Raw genomic sequence first — 16,262 nt, forward strand, 5'->3', positions numbered from 1 at the left:
CGTCTTCAGCAGGTTTATGTGATAGAGTTGGACCTTCTTCCTCCTGTCAGGTTGCTTGATGAGGTAATTGACCGGTGAGACCCTTTTCATTACCTCGTAGGGCCCCCTCCACTGCGCCAGGAAGAGATGTTCGGCCGTGGGTACAAGCACCATCACTTTCTCTCCCACGGTGAACTCACGGGGGGGTCGCAGATTTATCATAGGCCCGGCCTTGAGTCCTTTGGGCCTTCTCCATATGCTCCTTGACTATGGGCCACACTGCTGACAGGCGGTCTCTCATCAGGGTAACGTGTTCTATTGTGGATCGAAAGGGGCATGGTTGGGTCTCCCAGGTCTCCTTGGCTAAGTCGAGGATTCCTCGACAGGGTCTGCCATAGAGAAATTCAAACGGAGAGAATCCAGTGGGGTACTTCTCGCAGGGCAAACATTAAGTGTGGGAGAAGCATGTCCCAGTTTTTCCCGTCTCGGGACACCACTCTTCTCAACATGCTTTTAATTGTTTTGTTCAAGCGTTCACACAACCCATCTGTTTGAGGGTGGAATATGCTTGTACGTATCTGTTGAACCTGATATAACCGACACAAGTCTTTCATCAACCGGGACATGAACGGGGTTCCTTGATCGGTTAAGATTGTCTTGGGAAGGCCCACACGAGAGAACATCAGAAATAACTCCTTGGCAATTCCCTTTGACGACATGTTACGCAGGGGTATGGCCACCGGGAACTTGGTAGCATAATCTATAACCACTAGGATGTACTCGTGTCCTCTGGTGGATTTTGGGAGGGGTCCTACGAGGTCCATAGCTATGCGTTCAAAGGGAGTCTCTATGATGGGGAGAGGAATCAAAGGGTTACGTAGGTGTGGCCGTGGGGCTGTACGTTGACATTGATCACACGTCTTACAATACCTGGCCACATCTCGGGTGACACGGGGCCAATAGAATCTCTGCATGATTCTGTCAACAGTCTTGTCTCGTGCCAGGTGTCCTCCTAGGACGTGGGAATGGGCTAACTGTAGAACTGTATCCCTGTATGGTCTAGGCACCATTAGTAATTCCTGGTTTTCCCCCCTTCGTCGTACGACCCAGTATAAGAGACCCTGCCTGATTGCATAGTAAGGAAGAGGGGGCTCACCTGATCCGTCGACGTTCCTCCCGTCGATCACCTTCACCTTCCTCATGGCCTCCCTTAGGTCTGGGTCTCTATGCTGCGAGGTGCCGAACTGTCCCTTTAATTCCTGGGGCAGGTCAACCTCAGTAGAGGGATGTGGAGGTTGTTCCACATCCCCATCAGGGGAGACCGAGGAGAATCCCTTCCAGGTTCCCTCCTCGGATGGAGCTTCAAATATATCCCTTAGTGCCTGGTTGCTCCTTCCTTCCTGCGTTGTGTATAACCCTTCACAGGTGTCTTCATCGGTGGTTTCCTGGAATATCTGTCGTAAACATTGGGTCGCTATTTCTTCCTCTGCAGTAGAGGACGAGGACGCGGCTACATCTCCTTGTAGTACTACTACCTCGGGCTTGGAGATTCTCTTCTTTCCTGTCCCCCTTCTTCCTGTGCATAACGTCATCTGCCGAAGCTCCTTATATAGGGGACAGTCTCTCCCGATCAATAATGGCACCTTCAGCTGGGGCACTTCCCTGCCCTGACTGTACACCTTCCTTTTGGAGTGAGAATAGGCAGATTCACAGTGGGGTAATAGTGGGTGTCTCCATGGATACAGGATACGGCTACTTTGTCTGCTAGCAGTGTTGCGGAGGGCACCATCCGATCCTCTACTAACGTAACCATACTTCCCGAGTCGAGAATAGCTACCACATCTTGTCCTTCAACTCGCACCGGAATCTCTGAGGCTGGGGCTATCTCTGCTAACCAACAGTGTTGATCCTGCCCCCTCAAAACGGGATGTGTGGGGGTAGGCAGTGACGACTCCGTGACCATGGGCTCATCCTTGCTAGGACATTGTGGGGCATAATGGTTGGGAGACTGACACTTATAACACCAACCCGGCTGTGTGGTGGCTGACTTCTCCCACCTCCGGGGGGGGCTTGGACGTTTCGGTGGCGGGCGCGCCGGGGTGAGTCGTGGTACGGGATTGGAAGACTCCTTCCGTTCCTCCTTGTCACTTTTTAACAGCTCCCCTGTAGACCGATATGTTTCCACCGCCTGGGCTATGTCGTCGGCTGACAACGGGTTGGCTTGCCCCACAACCCTTTTTAAGTCACTGGGTAATTCTCTCAATATCTTGTCCACTACGAGAGTCTCTATCACATGTCCTACTCCTTTTCCAGGTTCTAGCCACTGTTTCGTCAGTCGTATTAAGGCGAAGATCTGGGCACGGACGGGTTGATCAGCTGTATAGGTCCATTGATGGAACTTTACAGCCCTATCTCTGGCAGTCAGCTGGTACCGGGACAGGATCTCGGTTTTTAGTCGCCCATAGTCCACAGCTTCACGGGAATCCAGATCAAAATAGGCTTCCTGAGCCACCCCTGTCAAAAGAGGAGCTAATGCGCTAGCCCATTCTGTGGGCGGCCACTCTTCCAAGGTGGCCGTCCTTTCGAAGGTCATGAGGAATATCATCCTCCTTGGAGAGACGAGGTAAGATGGCGTGAGCAGCCGCTCTTGGCCTAACTCTAGGTTCTCTCGTCGACTCAGCTGTTGTTGCAGGAGTTCTATGGTTGTATGCTGTGCCGTGATCAATTGTTGTAGTAGGGCGTTATCCATCGTTCTTGAATGGTTCCTCCGGGTCTTCTGGAAGAATATTAATTTACTCACTTATCCTTGTGTCACTCGTCCACCTAATGCCCGAATCCTCCACCAATGTGAGCGTACCAAGTAATTAGGCGTCACTCTAAAGCGGGAAGGTGGAATAAACGAGTCAGGAGTAGGTTTTTCTGATTGAACACGGTTCTCTATTGAGTGTATTTTGTCAACAAAAACATTAACATAATCAATGAAAAATCTTCCAAGGAAAAAAACACACATCTTCTTCTCCAGATGAAACAAGAACACAATAGGATAATCTTTAAACTACAGCAAACATAAATCACGGGTTTGTCACCGTCTTCGTGGTTCTTTCAGCACAGCTTCTCTCTCTCTCTCTCTGTGGCCATCTTCCAGAGATAGTTTTCTCCCTCTCTGCTGGTTCCATTCTCTCTTTTATAGGGGAAGGAGAGTATCTCATTAGTACCGTCAGCTGTGCTTAATTGCCTCTGGTTACCTTGTCTCCCATGCTTTGTTGGGCTACTATCCATGAGCCCAGCCTGCCCTCTAGTGGTCCTTCCACATTAGATTATGAAAAACCCCAAAAAGGACTTGAACAAGGCTTTACACAACAAGCAGTCGCAGGTACATTGCCTGGCTGATGCGCGAGCTGCGACTCACTGGTCTGGAAATTCTGGCTTGTAAAAGGGGGAGGATAGCTCAAATTTTGAGCAAATTTTTGATTGGTTCTCATATGCACGCTATTTGCATGCGCAATGCCCCCCATGCTTCCTCGTCAATTTGCTACGCTGCACTAGAGCCAAGATAAAGTTAGACTATCTGGCTAACTAAAACTGTAGGGAAAACAACTCAGTGATAGAGATTTCTGAAAAGAAGATAGAGAGATGACACTGCCACATAGTAACGACCAGGGATTTAATTAAAATAGGAGTAACTTGAAGCATTTCCAGCCTTTGTGTGAGGGGAGGATGTACTGTATATTAGCGGTCTTGCCAACGGGCTTTGGGTAAAAGCCTAATTTACCAGCTAGCTAGTTCTAGTCTTCAAGAAGCAATGAAAACATCCTCTAGATGGTGGATAGAGGAACAAATCCGCGAGGCAACAGCCCTGGGTCTCAGAGCGGTGGTTGTGACAAGAATGCTTTATGGGAAAGTAAATGCAACCTTGTCTTCGGAAGTCGGTTTGGGAAGACAGGGAGAGATGTGTTGGCTTCAGTCCAATACAGCTCCAAAATCATCGGAATTGTTAAGGATGAAGTTCATATGTCCTACATCAATGGTGGCTCCTCAGAGGAGGAAAGAGAGGACCATCCTCAATGAATTTCATAAAACCTTTAATTGTAAAATATTTAAAAATAAAAAAACGTGATAAAATTATACTAACTATAATCACGTCACCAAATAATTGATTAAAACACACTATTTTGTAAAGAAGGTCTACAGTAGCCTTAACAGCACTCTGTAGGGTAGCACCATTGTGTAGCCAGAGTACAGCAATTTTTTGTCCTCCTCTGGGTACATTGACTTCAATACAAAACGTAGGAGGCTCATGGTTCTCACCCCCTTCCATAGACTTACACAGTAATTATGACAGCTTCTATCTCAAGGCCATCAGACTGTTAAATAGCCATCACTAGTACATTAGAGGCTGCTGCCCTATATACATATATTTGAAATCACTGGCCACTTTAATAATTGGAACACTAGTCACTTGAATAATGTTTACATATTTTGCATTACTCATCTCATATGTATATACTGTATTCTATTGAATTCTATTCTACTGTGTGTTAATATATGTCGCTCTGACATTGCTCGTCCAAAAATAATATATTCATAAATCCATTAATTTACTTTAGATTGTGTGTATTGTTAGATATCACTTTTTAGAAATTACTGCACTGTTGGAGCTAGAACCACAAGCATTTTGCTACACTCGCAATAACATCTGCTAAACACGTGTATGTGACAAATAATGTTTGATTTGAACATCTGGAGTAGTGCTCTTGCAGCATGACATGTCCACCCAATCAAAGGATCAGAGAATTAATCTAATACTGGAAGCATAAACTACATCTAGCTAGCACTGTAGTGTATAAAATGTGGTGAGTAGTTGACTCAAATAGAGAGAAAGACAATAGTTGAACAGTTTAACAAATTAATTCAATCCAAAATTAAGGAGAAGCAAGAGAGATTGTCATTATTTTTCAGTTTCACTTACTTAGCTAGAAAATTCAGCTAGCTAGTTTAGCGTACTGAAACGCCCTGCTCATACAAAGGGATGCTATGTTGGCTAACTAGCTATGACTATCCAACACAACACTTGAACTCTTGCAAGTCAAACTAAGCTTTTGAACTCTTCCAAGTCAAGGTAATATTTTGAACTCTTCAAGTCAAGGTATTACTAATTTATTGCAAACGTACAGTAACGTTACTGCAAGATTGTAGCGGGTTTACTAATGCGTTAGTTCGATTAGCTATGCTGACTATGATGTTACTTTAGCTAATATGGTGACAAAAGATGTAGGCTGTGTGTAGCGGTTATGACATGGTTTGGAAAGTTTTTTTCACCTGGTCACATTCAGCCGATGTGTTGTGTATTGAAGTCCACAAGCGAAGAGAAGAGAAGGAATACAATGTGGCTGTTATGAGAGTGAACTCTGTTTATGCGTGATTAGGGGTGGATCGGGACTGGACACCGTGCCTGGACTGGGCACCAGTGTAGAGGAATGCTCCGGCCTAGGAGGGGGACTGGGGAGGCGCACTGAAGACCGGGTGTGGGGAGCTGGAGGCCGGGTGTGGGGAGCTGGCACAGGACGTACCAGACTGGGAAGGCACACTGGAGGCCTGGTGTGGGGAGCTGGAGGCTGGGTGTGGGGAGCTGGAGGCCGGGTGTGGGGAGCTGGAGGTCGGGTGTGGGGAGCTGGAGGCCGGGTGTGGGGAGCTGGAGGCCGGGTGTGGGGAACTGGAGGCCTGGTGTGGGGAGCTGATGGCCGGGTGTGGGGAGCTGGAGGCCGGGTGTGGGGAGCTGGAGGCCGGGTGTGGGGAGCTGAAGGCCGGGTGTGGGGAACTGGAGGCCGGGTGTGGGGAGCTGGAGGCCTGGTGTGGGGAACTGGAGGCCTGGTGTGGGGAGCTGATGGCCGGGTTTGGGGAGCTGGAGGCCGGGTGTGGGGAGCTGGAGGCCGGGTGTGGGGAGCTGAAGGCCGGGTGTGGGGAGCTGGAGGCCGGGTGTGGGGAGCTGTAGGCCGGGTGTGGGGAGCTGGAGGCCGGTTGTGGGGAGCTGGAAGCCGGGTGTGGGGAGCTGAAGGCCGGGTGTGGGGAGCTGGAGGCCGGGTGTGGGGAGCTGGAGGCCGGGTGTGGGGAGCTGAAGGCCGGGTGTGGGGAGCTGAAGGCCGGGTGTGGGTAGCTGGAGGCCTGGTGCATAGAGCCGGCACAGGTGGCACCGGACTGGTGACACGCACTTCAGGGAGAGTGCAGGGAGCTGGCACCGACATACCGGGCTGGGGAAATGGCTCTCTATGGTCAGGGTGTGACACTAAACCTATCTATATTACAATGGAATATGAATGAGAGTAATCCAATATGCTGTAATAGAAATAAGGCCTTGCTCATGGAGAGAGAAAAAAATCGCCCTCCCTCATCTTAAACGGCACTGACCGCCACTGGCCTACATATGGTATGTACAATGACGTAGAACTTTACAACGATGGTATAGAATGGCACTGCGATGGATACATGTAATTATAGTGATGACGACACACCAGTGAATGATTGATTGCAATTTTTGTTTTTGTACAAACGTAATGAGTAATAAGTGTTTGTTTGCATGATAGGCTTATAAGACATTGAGTAGCCTGTTGGTAAAGGATATCTTCTTATTGTCAGCGAGAGAGAGAGAGAGAATATTGTCTGGTTTAGGAAGGGAATGTCTATGGAGATTCCTGGAGATCTCAGGTCTAAATCACTTGACAAGGGGGATAATGTGTCTGTGGAGGAACTAGGTGTCGAACAGCCTGCATGAGAAGTCTGAGCACAAACAATGGATCAAAGCAATCAATCTATACTACTGGTAACTTTGGTAAATAACCTGTGGTTGTGCAACCCTATGTGCAGATGTGATTGAATAGTTGTGCACTTTACTGTGCTGTGTTGCTCCTGTAATGTTGTTATACTTCCCCTCTCCAGGCAGTGGTCTCTCTGCCATTAAACTGACTCACGGGATGCGGTCTCATGAAAAGGAGCTCTGACCGACACGGAAAAGACAACAAAGCCTCGGCAGGCCTGCATCTGAAAACACACACACACACACACACACACACACACACACACACACACACACACACACACACACACACACACACACACACACACACACACACACACACACACACACACACACACACACACACACACACACACACACACACACACACACACACTAACCCTGTTTCCATGGGGGTACTAAGGAACAACTGCTACACATTAGCACTTGGGTATGCATGCATGGAAACACAGAATGAGCCAGAACATGAGTGAGACATATGGGTTCGGTTTGTCATGCCATTCTCTCTATCTATCTCTATTTCTAAGTTTGCTTGACGTCAGTACAGACCTCCTTTTTTGGGGAGTCTTTTTGTGTGTGGTATGTGTGGACTGGTACAGGGCATTGCAAGATGGTAGCAGTCCAGTGTGAAGATATACACTGAACAAATATATAAACACAACATGTAACAATTTCAAAGATTTTACTGAGTTACAGTTCATATAAGGAACTTAGTCAATTGAAATAAATGCATTAGGCCCTAGTCTATGGATTTCACATGACTGGGAATACAGATATGCATCTGTTGGTCACAGATACCTTTAAAAAATGGTAGGGATATGGATCAGAAAACCAGTCCATATCTGGTGTGACCCCTATTTGCCTCATGCAGCATGACACATCTCTTTGCGTAGAGTTGATCATGCTGTTGATTATGGCCTGTGGCTGGGCAAAGTTTCTGGATATTGGCGGGAACTGGAACATGCTGCCATACATCAATCCAGAGCATCCCAAAGATGCTCATGGAGTGACATTTCTGTTGAGTATGCAGGACATTTTCAGGTTCCAGGAATTCAGTACGGATCCTTGAGATATGGAGCTGTGCATGAGCATGCTGAAACATGAGGTGATGGCGGTGGATGACTGGCACAACAATAGGCCTCAGGATCTGCTCACCGTGTCTCTATGCATTCAAATTGCCATCGATAAATGTTATTGTGTTTGTTGTCTGTAGCTTATGCCTGCCCATAACATAACCCACCTCCACCATAGAGCACTCTGTTCACAATGTGGACATCTGCAAACCGCTTGCCCACACGTCGCCATACACGTGGTCTGCTGTTGTGAGACTGGTTGGACATACTGTCAAATTCTCTAAAGCAACGTTGAATGTGATTTATGGTAAAGAAATTAACATTAAATTCTCTGGCAACAGCTCTGGTGGACATTCCCACAGTCAGCGTGCCAATTGCATGCTCCCTCAGAACTTGAGACATCTGTGGAATTATGTTGTGTGACAAAACAGCACATTTTAGTGTGGCCTTTTATTGTCCCCAGCACAAGTTGCACCTGTGTAATGATCGTGCCGTTTAATGAACTTCTTGATTTGCCACACTTGTCAGGTGTATTTGTGTACATCATGTTAGAGAAATAAGCTTTTTGTGTGTCTGGAACATTTCTGGGGTCTTTTATTTCAGCTCATTAAACATGGGATAAACACTTTTTATTTGTTGCGATTTAAATTTTTGTTCAGTGTATGTTTGGCCCATGCTGATGTGTTTTCAGACTGTTGATTGTGTATCATGTGTTACTCTTACTGGAATGTTTCTCAGTTCACTGTAAAGGTACATGTATCATGCTCAGTATGTTGTGAAGGTAAGGCACAGATGAAGTCGGAAGTTTACATACACTTAGGTTGGAGTCATTAAAACTTGTTTTTCAACCACTCCACAAATTTCTTGTTAATAACAAACTATAGTTTTGCCAAGTCAGTTAGGACATCTACTTTGTGCATGACACAAGTAATTTTTCCAACAATTGTTTACAGACAGATTATTTCACTTAGAACTCACTGTATCACAATACCAGTGGGTAAGAAGTTTACATACACTAAGTTGACTGCCTTTAAACAGCTTGGAAAATTCCAGAAAATGATGTCATGGCTTTAGAAACCTCTGATGGGCTAATTGAAATCATTTGAGTCAATTGGAGGTGTACCTGTGAATGCATTTCAAGGCCGACCTGCAAACTCTGAGCCTCTTTGCTTGACATCTTGGGAAAATCAAAAGAATTGTAGACCTCCACAAGTCTGGTTCATCCTTGGGAGCAATTTCCAAACGCCTGAAGGCAACACGTTCATCTGTACAAACAATAGTACGCAAATATAATCAACATGGGACCACGCAGCCGTCATACCGCTCAGGAAGGAGACACATTCTGTCTCCTAGAGATGAACGTACTTTTGTGCGTAAAGTGCAAATCAACACCAGAACAACAGCAAAGGACCTTGTGAAGATGCTGGAGGAAACAGGTACAAAGTATCTATATCCACAGTAAAACAAGGCCTATGTTGACATAACCTGAAAGGCCGCTCAGCAAGGATGAATGATGATGATGACTTGTGAACTTCACAAAATAGATGGCATCACAAGGAAGGACAATTATGTGGATATATTGAAGCAACATCTCAAGACATCAGTCAGGAAGTTAAAGCTTGATCGCAAATGGGTCTTCCAAATGGATAATGGCCCCAAGTTGTGGCAAAATGGCTTAAGGACAACAAAGTCAAAGTATTGGAGTGGCCATCACAAAGCACTGACCTCAATCCCATTGAAACTTTTGGGGTAAAAACTGAAAAAGTGTGTGCAAGCAAGAGGCCTACAAACCAGACTCAGTTACACCAGCTCTGTCAGGAGGAATGGGCCAAAATTCACCCAACTTATTATGGGAAGCTTGTGGAAGGCTACCCAAAACATTTAACCCAAGTTAAACAATTTACAAGCAATGCTACCAAATACTAATTGAGTGTATGTAACCTTCTGACCCACTGGGAATGTATGTAACCTTCTGACCCACTGGGAATGTATGTAAACTTCTGACCCACTGGGAATGTATGTAAACTTCTGACCCACTGGGAATGTATGTAACCTTCTGACCCACTGGGAATGTATGTAACCTTCTGACCCACTGGGAATGTATGTAACCTTCTGACCCACTGGGAATGTATGTAACCTTCTGACCCACTGGGAATGTATGTAAACTTCTGACCCACTGGGAATGTATGTAACCTTCTGACCCACTGGGAATGTATGTAAACTTCTGACCCACTGGGAATGTATGTAACCTTCTGACCCACTGGGAATGTATGTAACCTTCTGACCCACTGGGAATGTATGTAACCTTCTGACCCACTGGGAATGTATGTAACCTTCTGACCCACTGGGAAATGTAACCTTCTGACCCACTAACCTTCTGACCCACTGGGAATGTATGTAACCTTCTGACCCACTGGGAATGTATGTAACCTTCTGACCCACTGGGAATGTATGTAACCTTCTGACCCACTGGGAATGTATGTAACCTTCTGACCCACTGGGAATGTATGTAACCTTCTGACCCACTGGGAATGTATGTAACCTTCTGACCCACTGGGAATGTATGTAACCTTCTGACCCACTGGGAATGTATGTAAACTTCTGACCCACTGGGAATGTATGTAACCTTCTGACCCACTGGGAATGTATGTAACCTTCTGACCCACTGGGAATGTATGTAACCTTCTGACCCACTGGGAATGTATGTAACCTTCTGACCCACTGGGAATGTATGTAACCTTCTGACCCACTGGGAATGTATGTAACCTTCTGACCCACTGGGAATGTATGTAAACTTCTGTGATGAATGTGATGAAAGAAACAAAAGCTGAAATAAATCATTCTCTCTACTATTATTCTGACATTTCATATTCTTAAAATAAAGTGGTGATCCTAACTAACCTAAGACAGGGAATTTTTCCTCTGATAAAATGTCAGGAATTGTGAAAAACTGAGTTTAAATGTATTTGTCTAAGGTGTATGTAAACGTTCGACTTCAAATGTATGTCATATGTTTTGTCTGGGGATATGTTTATTGTGAGTGTTGCCTATATCATGTGTTGTGCTGGGGGGTACACACTGAGTATACAAAACATTATGAACACCTGCTCCTTCCATGACAGACTGACCAGGCGAATCCAGCTGAAAGCTATGATCCCTTATTGATGTCACTTGTTAAATCCACTTAGATCTGTGTAGATGAAGGGGAGGGGAAAGGTTAAAGAAGGATGCTTAAGCCTTGAGACAATTGAGGCATGGATTGTGTATGTGAGCCATTCAGAGGGTGAATGGACAATATGAAATATTTAAGTGCCTTTGAACGGGGTATGTTAGTAGGTGCCAGGCTCACTGGTTTGTGTCAACAACTGCAACGGTGCTGGGTTTTACACCCTCAACTATTTCCCCTTTGTGTCAAGGATGGTCCACCACCCAAAGGACAACCAACCAACTTGACACAACTGTGGGAAGCATTGGAGTCAACGTGGGCCAGCATCCCTGTGGAACGCTTTCGACACCTTGTCGAGTCCATGCCACAATGAATTGAGGCTGTTCTGATGGCAAAAGCGGAGTGAAACTCATTATTAGGGAGGTGTTCCTAATGTTTGTTATGCTCACTGTATTTCTCACTGTGTTGTGCAGTAGTGGAAAAAGTATCCAATTGTCATACTTGAGTAAATGTAAAGATACCTTAATAGAAAATGACTCCAGTAAAAGTGAAAGTCACCCAGTAAAATACTACTTGAGGAAAAGTTTAAAAGATACTTTAAATATAGTTAAGTATCAAAAGTAAATGTAATTGCTCAAATGTATCATAAGTTAAAGTGTAAATAATTAAAAATTCCTTGTATTAAGCAAGCCAGATGGCACCATCTTGTTGTTTTAATTTACTGAGATCTGGGACATGCTCCAACACTAAAACATAATTTACAAACAAAGCATTTGTGTTTAGTGAATCCTCCAGATCAGGTAGTATGGATGACCAGGGATTTTCTCTAGATAAGTGTGTGAACTTGACCATTTTCCTGTCCTGCTAAGCATTTGAAATGTAACGAGTACTTTTGGGTGTCAGGAAAACTGTATGGAGCAAAAGGTTTCTTTTGGAATGCAGTGAAGTAAAAGTTGTCAAAAATATAAATGGTAAAGTAAAGTACAGATACCCAAAAAAATACTTAAGTACTTGAAAGTATTTTTACTCAAGTATTTTACACCACTGGTGTTGTGTAAGGTTAGATATCAGACTGGGGCACACAGGCTCCAGGGGTTTATAACTGCACGAAGGAAACATCTGCGGCCCACCTTTAAAAGGTCCCCTAGTATATCACAGACCATGCAGTTTACAGAGTGAACAGATGTCGCAAACACTTTCATGTACACACACATTTTGATTCCAGAAGCGCCAATGATGCTCAGGGTTGGGAAATGGGAGGTATTACTGCCATCATGTGGTAATTGTACAGTGTTCCAGTGCATTTTATGAAAACGAACAATGGGTTCAACCTTGGTGTAAATACTGAATGGAACAATTTACTATAGGAACATTGATACATTTTTCATGTTTTACTTGTTACATTTGAAATCCATTTACAAAGACAAAGATGCTGATATTATCTGCGCTGAAAGTGTGAGTAATGACTGATCTCCCATGACGGGATTGGTAAAAGCTATGTGATGGACCCCTTGTTTTCAACCATCTTAGATTGTGCTAAATCAGTGAGAACTTCAAGGAAGGGAAAAAATACTAAGGCTTTTTCAAAGTGTAAGAACAGAGCCAATCAGTGTGTTTAAACAATGCTGACAGGTGTGTGTAATAATCTTAGCTGGTAGGCAATTCACTAAACGAGAAACAGGGAGGAGCCATGTAACTATAAAAGATGTTCTTAGTACAGAGAGGTCTTTATTGTGGTTGCTGTAAAGCAGACCATAGTCATCATCATCATCATCATCATCATCATCATCATCAACATCATCATCATCAACATCATGGGGCAACTGGAGCGAGGATCTCTATATTTATTTGTGCTTCTCTGTTTGGGTTTGGTTTGTGAAGCACATTGGAACTCACAGAGAGGGCCTGCTAGACAACTGGTCTCATTGAACTACGATGATGTGTCACCAACTAAACCTGAGCTTAGGGAGCAGGACCAAACCAGGCCCCAGGTCACAGCCCGGCCTTCTGATCCCCATTCTGTTGTGAAGGTGGTGTTGACCCCTCCAGAGCTTGTCAGGAGTGTGGGGGCCCGCTGTGGGGAGAGCAGGGTGCGGGTGGAGGCCAAACTGGACCTGTTTGGGACGGGCCAGCTAGTGAAGGCGGCGGATGTCTCCCTGGGAGGTTGCGTCTCCACGGAGTTGGACCTCTCAGCCCAGGTCCTGCTGTTTGAGTCGGAACTGCACACCTGTGGAAGTGTGCTGAAGGTAAGGGCTTCAGTGTTTGGAATACCTAGCTAGTAATTTCATATGGTTCTACATGTACTGTGATTTCTTCCACTGCAGAAAGGTTACTTAAATATGGTGTAATGTCTGACTTTTTTGGGGGGTTTAAGATGACAGAGGACTACCTTGTCTATGCCTTCACCCTGATCTACACCCCAACACCAGAAGGTGTCAATTCCATTGTCAGAACCAATGATGCCACAGTCTGCATTGAGTGCCACTATCTGAGGTGTGTGGCGTACTATAGTTCCAGACTTAATGTACCATTATACTATGATCTCAATGGAAACATTATCCCTTACCCTCTGCCTACCCCAGGAGACTCAATGTGAGCAGCAATGCCCTGAGGCCCACCTGGCTTCCCTATAGTGCTACCAAAGTAGCTGAGGACTCCCTGACCTTTACCCTCGCACTCATGAATGGTGGGTAATCATCTGGGCTCAATAGAGCACGCCTACTGTTAATCCATCTATGCACATCTGCTCTGTTTACTGTACAGTGAGTGCATCTGTTTAAAATGTTTCATAGACGACTGGAAGTATGAGCGGTCATCTAATGTCTACTTCCTGGGAGACATTATTCATCTGGCCGTGTCTGTGCAGCAGTATCACCATGTGCCCATGCGTGTATTTGTGGACAGCTGTGTGGCCACCCTGGTCCCTGACACAAACTCTGCTCCCAAATATGACTTCATACAGAACCACGGGTAAGGGCCAATATGGAAGGTTATTTTATTGTATTTAAATTTGCATTAACCCCCCTCCTGCAACAGTCTTGAATTTAGACTTCCCTAATGAGTGCTTTCCACACCTCACTCTTGTACTAAGTGAATCTTTCCCCTTATCCCTATATAGCTATTGTAGCACGCAAGTAGCTACCAACAGGGACCAGGATGTCCCACTACCCTCCTAACCTACCTTTGTCCCTCCAGGTGTGTAACTGATGCCCTGCAGACAGGCTCTGTCTCCCAGTTCCTGGTCCGCTCTCAGCTGGACAGACTCCACCTCCAGCTAGAGGCCTTCCGCTTCCAGCAGCAGACCAGCCCCAATGTGAGTTACTTTGTCTGGGCTGCGGACAGGCCTTTCATGGGGTTATACCATTATGGTGTTTACTTAAAACATGCCAAATCTGGACCTGTATTCAGTGTGTTTTTAAGTAATTCTAATCTAGAATGAAGTCTTCTCTCAAATTCGTTGTTTCAAAGGTCAAACTGATCCTAGTTCAGCACTTCTGAGACTCATTGAATGTGGGCCCATATGTATGCATGGCTTAGGACTGTTAATGTAAATATTAGAAACAAAGGTGACTTATCTGACTTGGGATGTATGCACTGCATATGGTATGTGGAGTCCACATTAAATTTCCACTAGTTAATAGCAATCTCTCATAGATCTACATCACCTGTAGCCTGAAGGCCACTGTAGCAACTGCTCCCCTAGACATGGAGCACAAGGCCTGCTCCTTCTCTTCTGGATCCAACCGGTATGCATGGGCTTCTCTTTGGCATTGGTATTGTTAGAGGCCTATCAATGGTATAGCGTCATAATCCCTTCCACTCTTCAGTTGGGTAGGAGCTGACGGGGATGATGCGGTGTGTGGCTGCTGTCAGACTTCCTGTGGTAAGAGGAAGGGGAGGAGTCTGCCCTCTGATACAGGTATGGTTGTGTTCCCCCTCAGATTCTGTTGATGCATGTCAGATCTTACAATGCCTTGGTAGGTATTTTGCATGTCAAATAACATGTTATAGCAATCTGGTGACCAACGACATGGTATGCATGCAACATCGGAGCAGGGGAATGCTTGAAGATGTAGAAAAGCATAATTGTGCTAGAATGAATCTGACCTATATGGTGAAGTTGGTTAAGTGATTTCAATGGCTAAATTAGCCTTATACAAGAGCTGTGTGACTGTTCTTCTCTCTCCAGATGTAGTGTGGGAAGAGGATGCTATGCTGGGGCCAATCCTTATCCAAGACACCTACCTGAAATGGGACCAGGAAGTACATGCTGGAGAGCAGCAAGTGCAGGCTGAAGCACAGCACTCTCATATGTTGGCTGAGGATCCATCTGAAGCAGGTAACTATGCTGCAACACAAACTTTACCTTAATTGAGTTGTGTTAATCTGAACATGAACTGTTCCATGTAGCCTGAGCATTGTTTGATCATGTTAAATCCCAGTCCTTTTGTATCCTAGGTGTCTCTGCAGAGGCAGTTGTGGTGGGATTGGTAATGGTGTTGGGCCTTCTCTGTGTGGGCATTCTGGTAACCGTCCTGTACATGAGGAACAAGCCCAATACCTACTCCAGTGATTTTACCCTCAACCTTTAACTGAAATTCATATAAACCTGGCAGCAATGCATTTTATCTACCTACCTGGGTGCTGTGTTTTTATTTTGTCTTTGCTTGGAGGTGGTTCACTGGCTTGATGTTGATGGCCAGCAGAATGCATGATGGGCTTCTTGCTGCCACTCCTCCACTAGATGGAGGCAGATGTCAGCCTGCTGTGCCAGTTGATTTGTTTGTAATAATCTTAGACTTCATGGTTGACTCATTTGGTTTCCCATTGTCTGACATGTTTCATTGAATGTGAATGATGAGCATCCCAGATGGCGGTCCATGAGTTGTGGCTGTATTTTGGGAGGACACGGTGCCTCAAAGGCACACAAACACAAAACGTAAACCAAATTAATGTCACTGATCTAATCACAGTAACGAACACGATTTACTGTTACTCCTTTAGCACTGGCACCACATTGCTCATTTGGGTAGCAAACCAATTAAAATGACCAGCCAATGCTGACTGGTTAAGGTGTGGTGATGGTGCATTCACTTTATTGATTCATAAGTGACCAAAGATTGTACCTTCAATGTACATTACTTAAGAGTCCACAATCTTGTCATTTCAGTTATTATGGTCAACCAGGTCAGTCTTACACCTGTTGGACTGACTACTGTGCTGCAAGTATCAG

General features: G+C 45.3%; 2 protein-coding genes across 2 annotated transcripts; one reads left to right on the top strand and one right to left on the bottom strand.

The window, feature by feature from the left end:
• Positions 1 to 5,466: 5,466 nt before the first annotated feature.
• On the bottom strand, positions 5,467 to 6,150 carry LOC124044453 (putative protein TPRXL). Its single transcript, XM_046364086.1, has one exon. It carries the CDS (start codon positions 6,148 to 6,150, stop codon positions 5,467 to 5,469), a length of 684 nt encoding a protein of 227 aa, XP_046220042.1.
• Positions 6,151 to 12,773: 6,623 nt separating this feature from the next.
• Positions 12,774 to 15,663, top strand: LOC124042978 (zona pellucida sperm-binding protein 3-like). The gene is made up of 9 exons (XM_046361144.1): positions 12,774 to 13,275; positions 13,404 to 13,522; positions 13,612 to 13,715; positions 13,822 to 13,999; positions 14,225 to 14,342; positions 14,684 to 14,775; positions 14,857 to 14,948; positions 15,219 to 15,368; positions 15,488 to 15,663. The coding sequence occupies exons 1-9, from the start codon at positions 12,844 to 12,846 to the stop codon at positions 15,619 to 15,621; spliced, it is 1,419 nt and encodes a 472-aa protein (XP_046217100.1). The 5' UTR covers positions 12,774 to 12,843; the 3' UTR covers positions 15,622 to 15,663.
• Positions 15,664 to 16,262: the final 599 nt, after the last annotated feature.

This window comes from Oncorhynchus gorbuscha, linkage group LG09 (assembly GCF_021184085.1).
Source record: "Oncorhynchus gorbuscha isolate QuinsamMale2020 ecotype Even-year linkage group LG09, OgorEven_v1.0, whole genome shotgun sequence".
Classification (NCBI taxonomy): domain Eukaryota; kingdom Metazoa; phylum Chordata; class Actinopteri; order Salmoniformes; family Salmonidae; genus Oncorhynchus; species Oncorhynchus gorbuscha.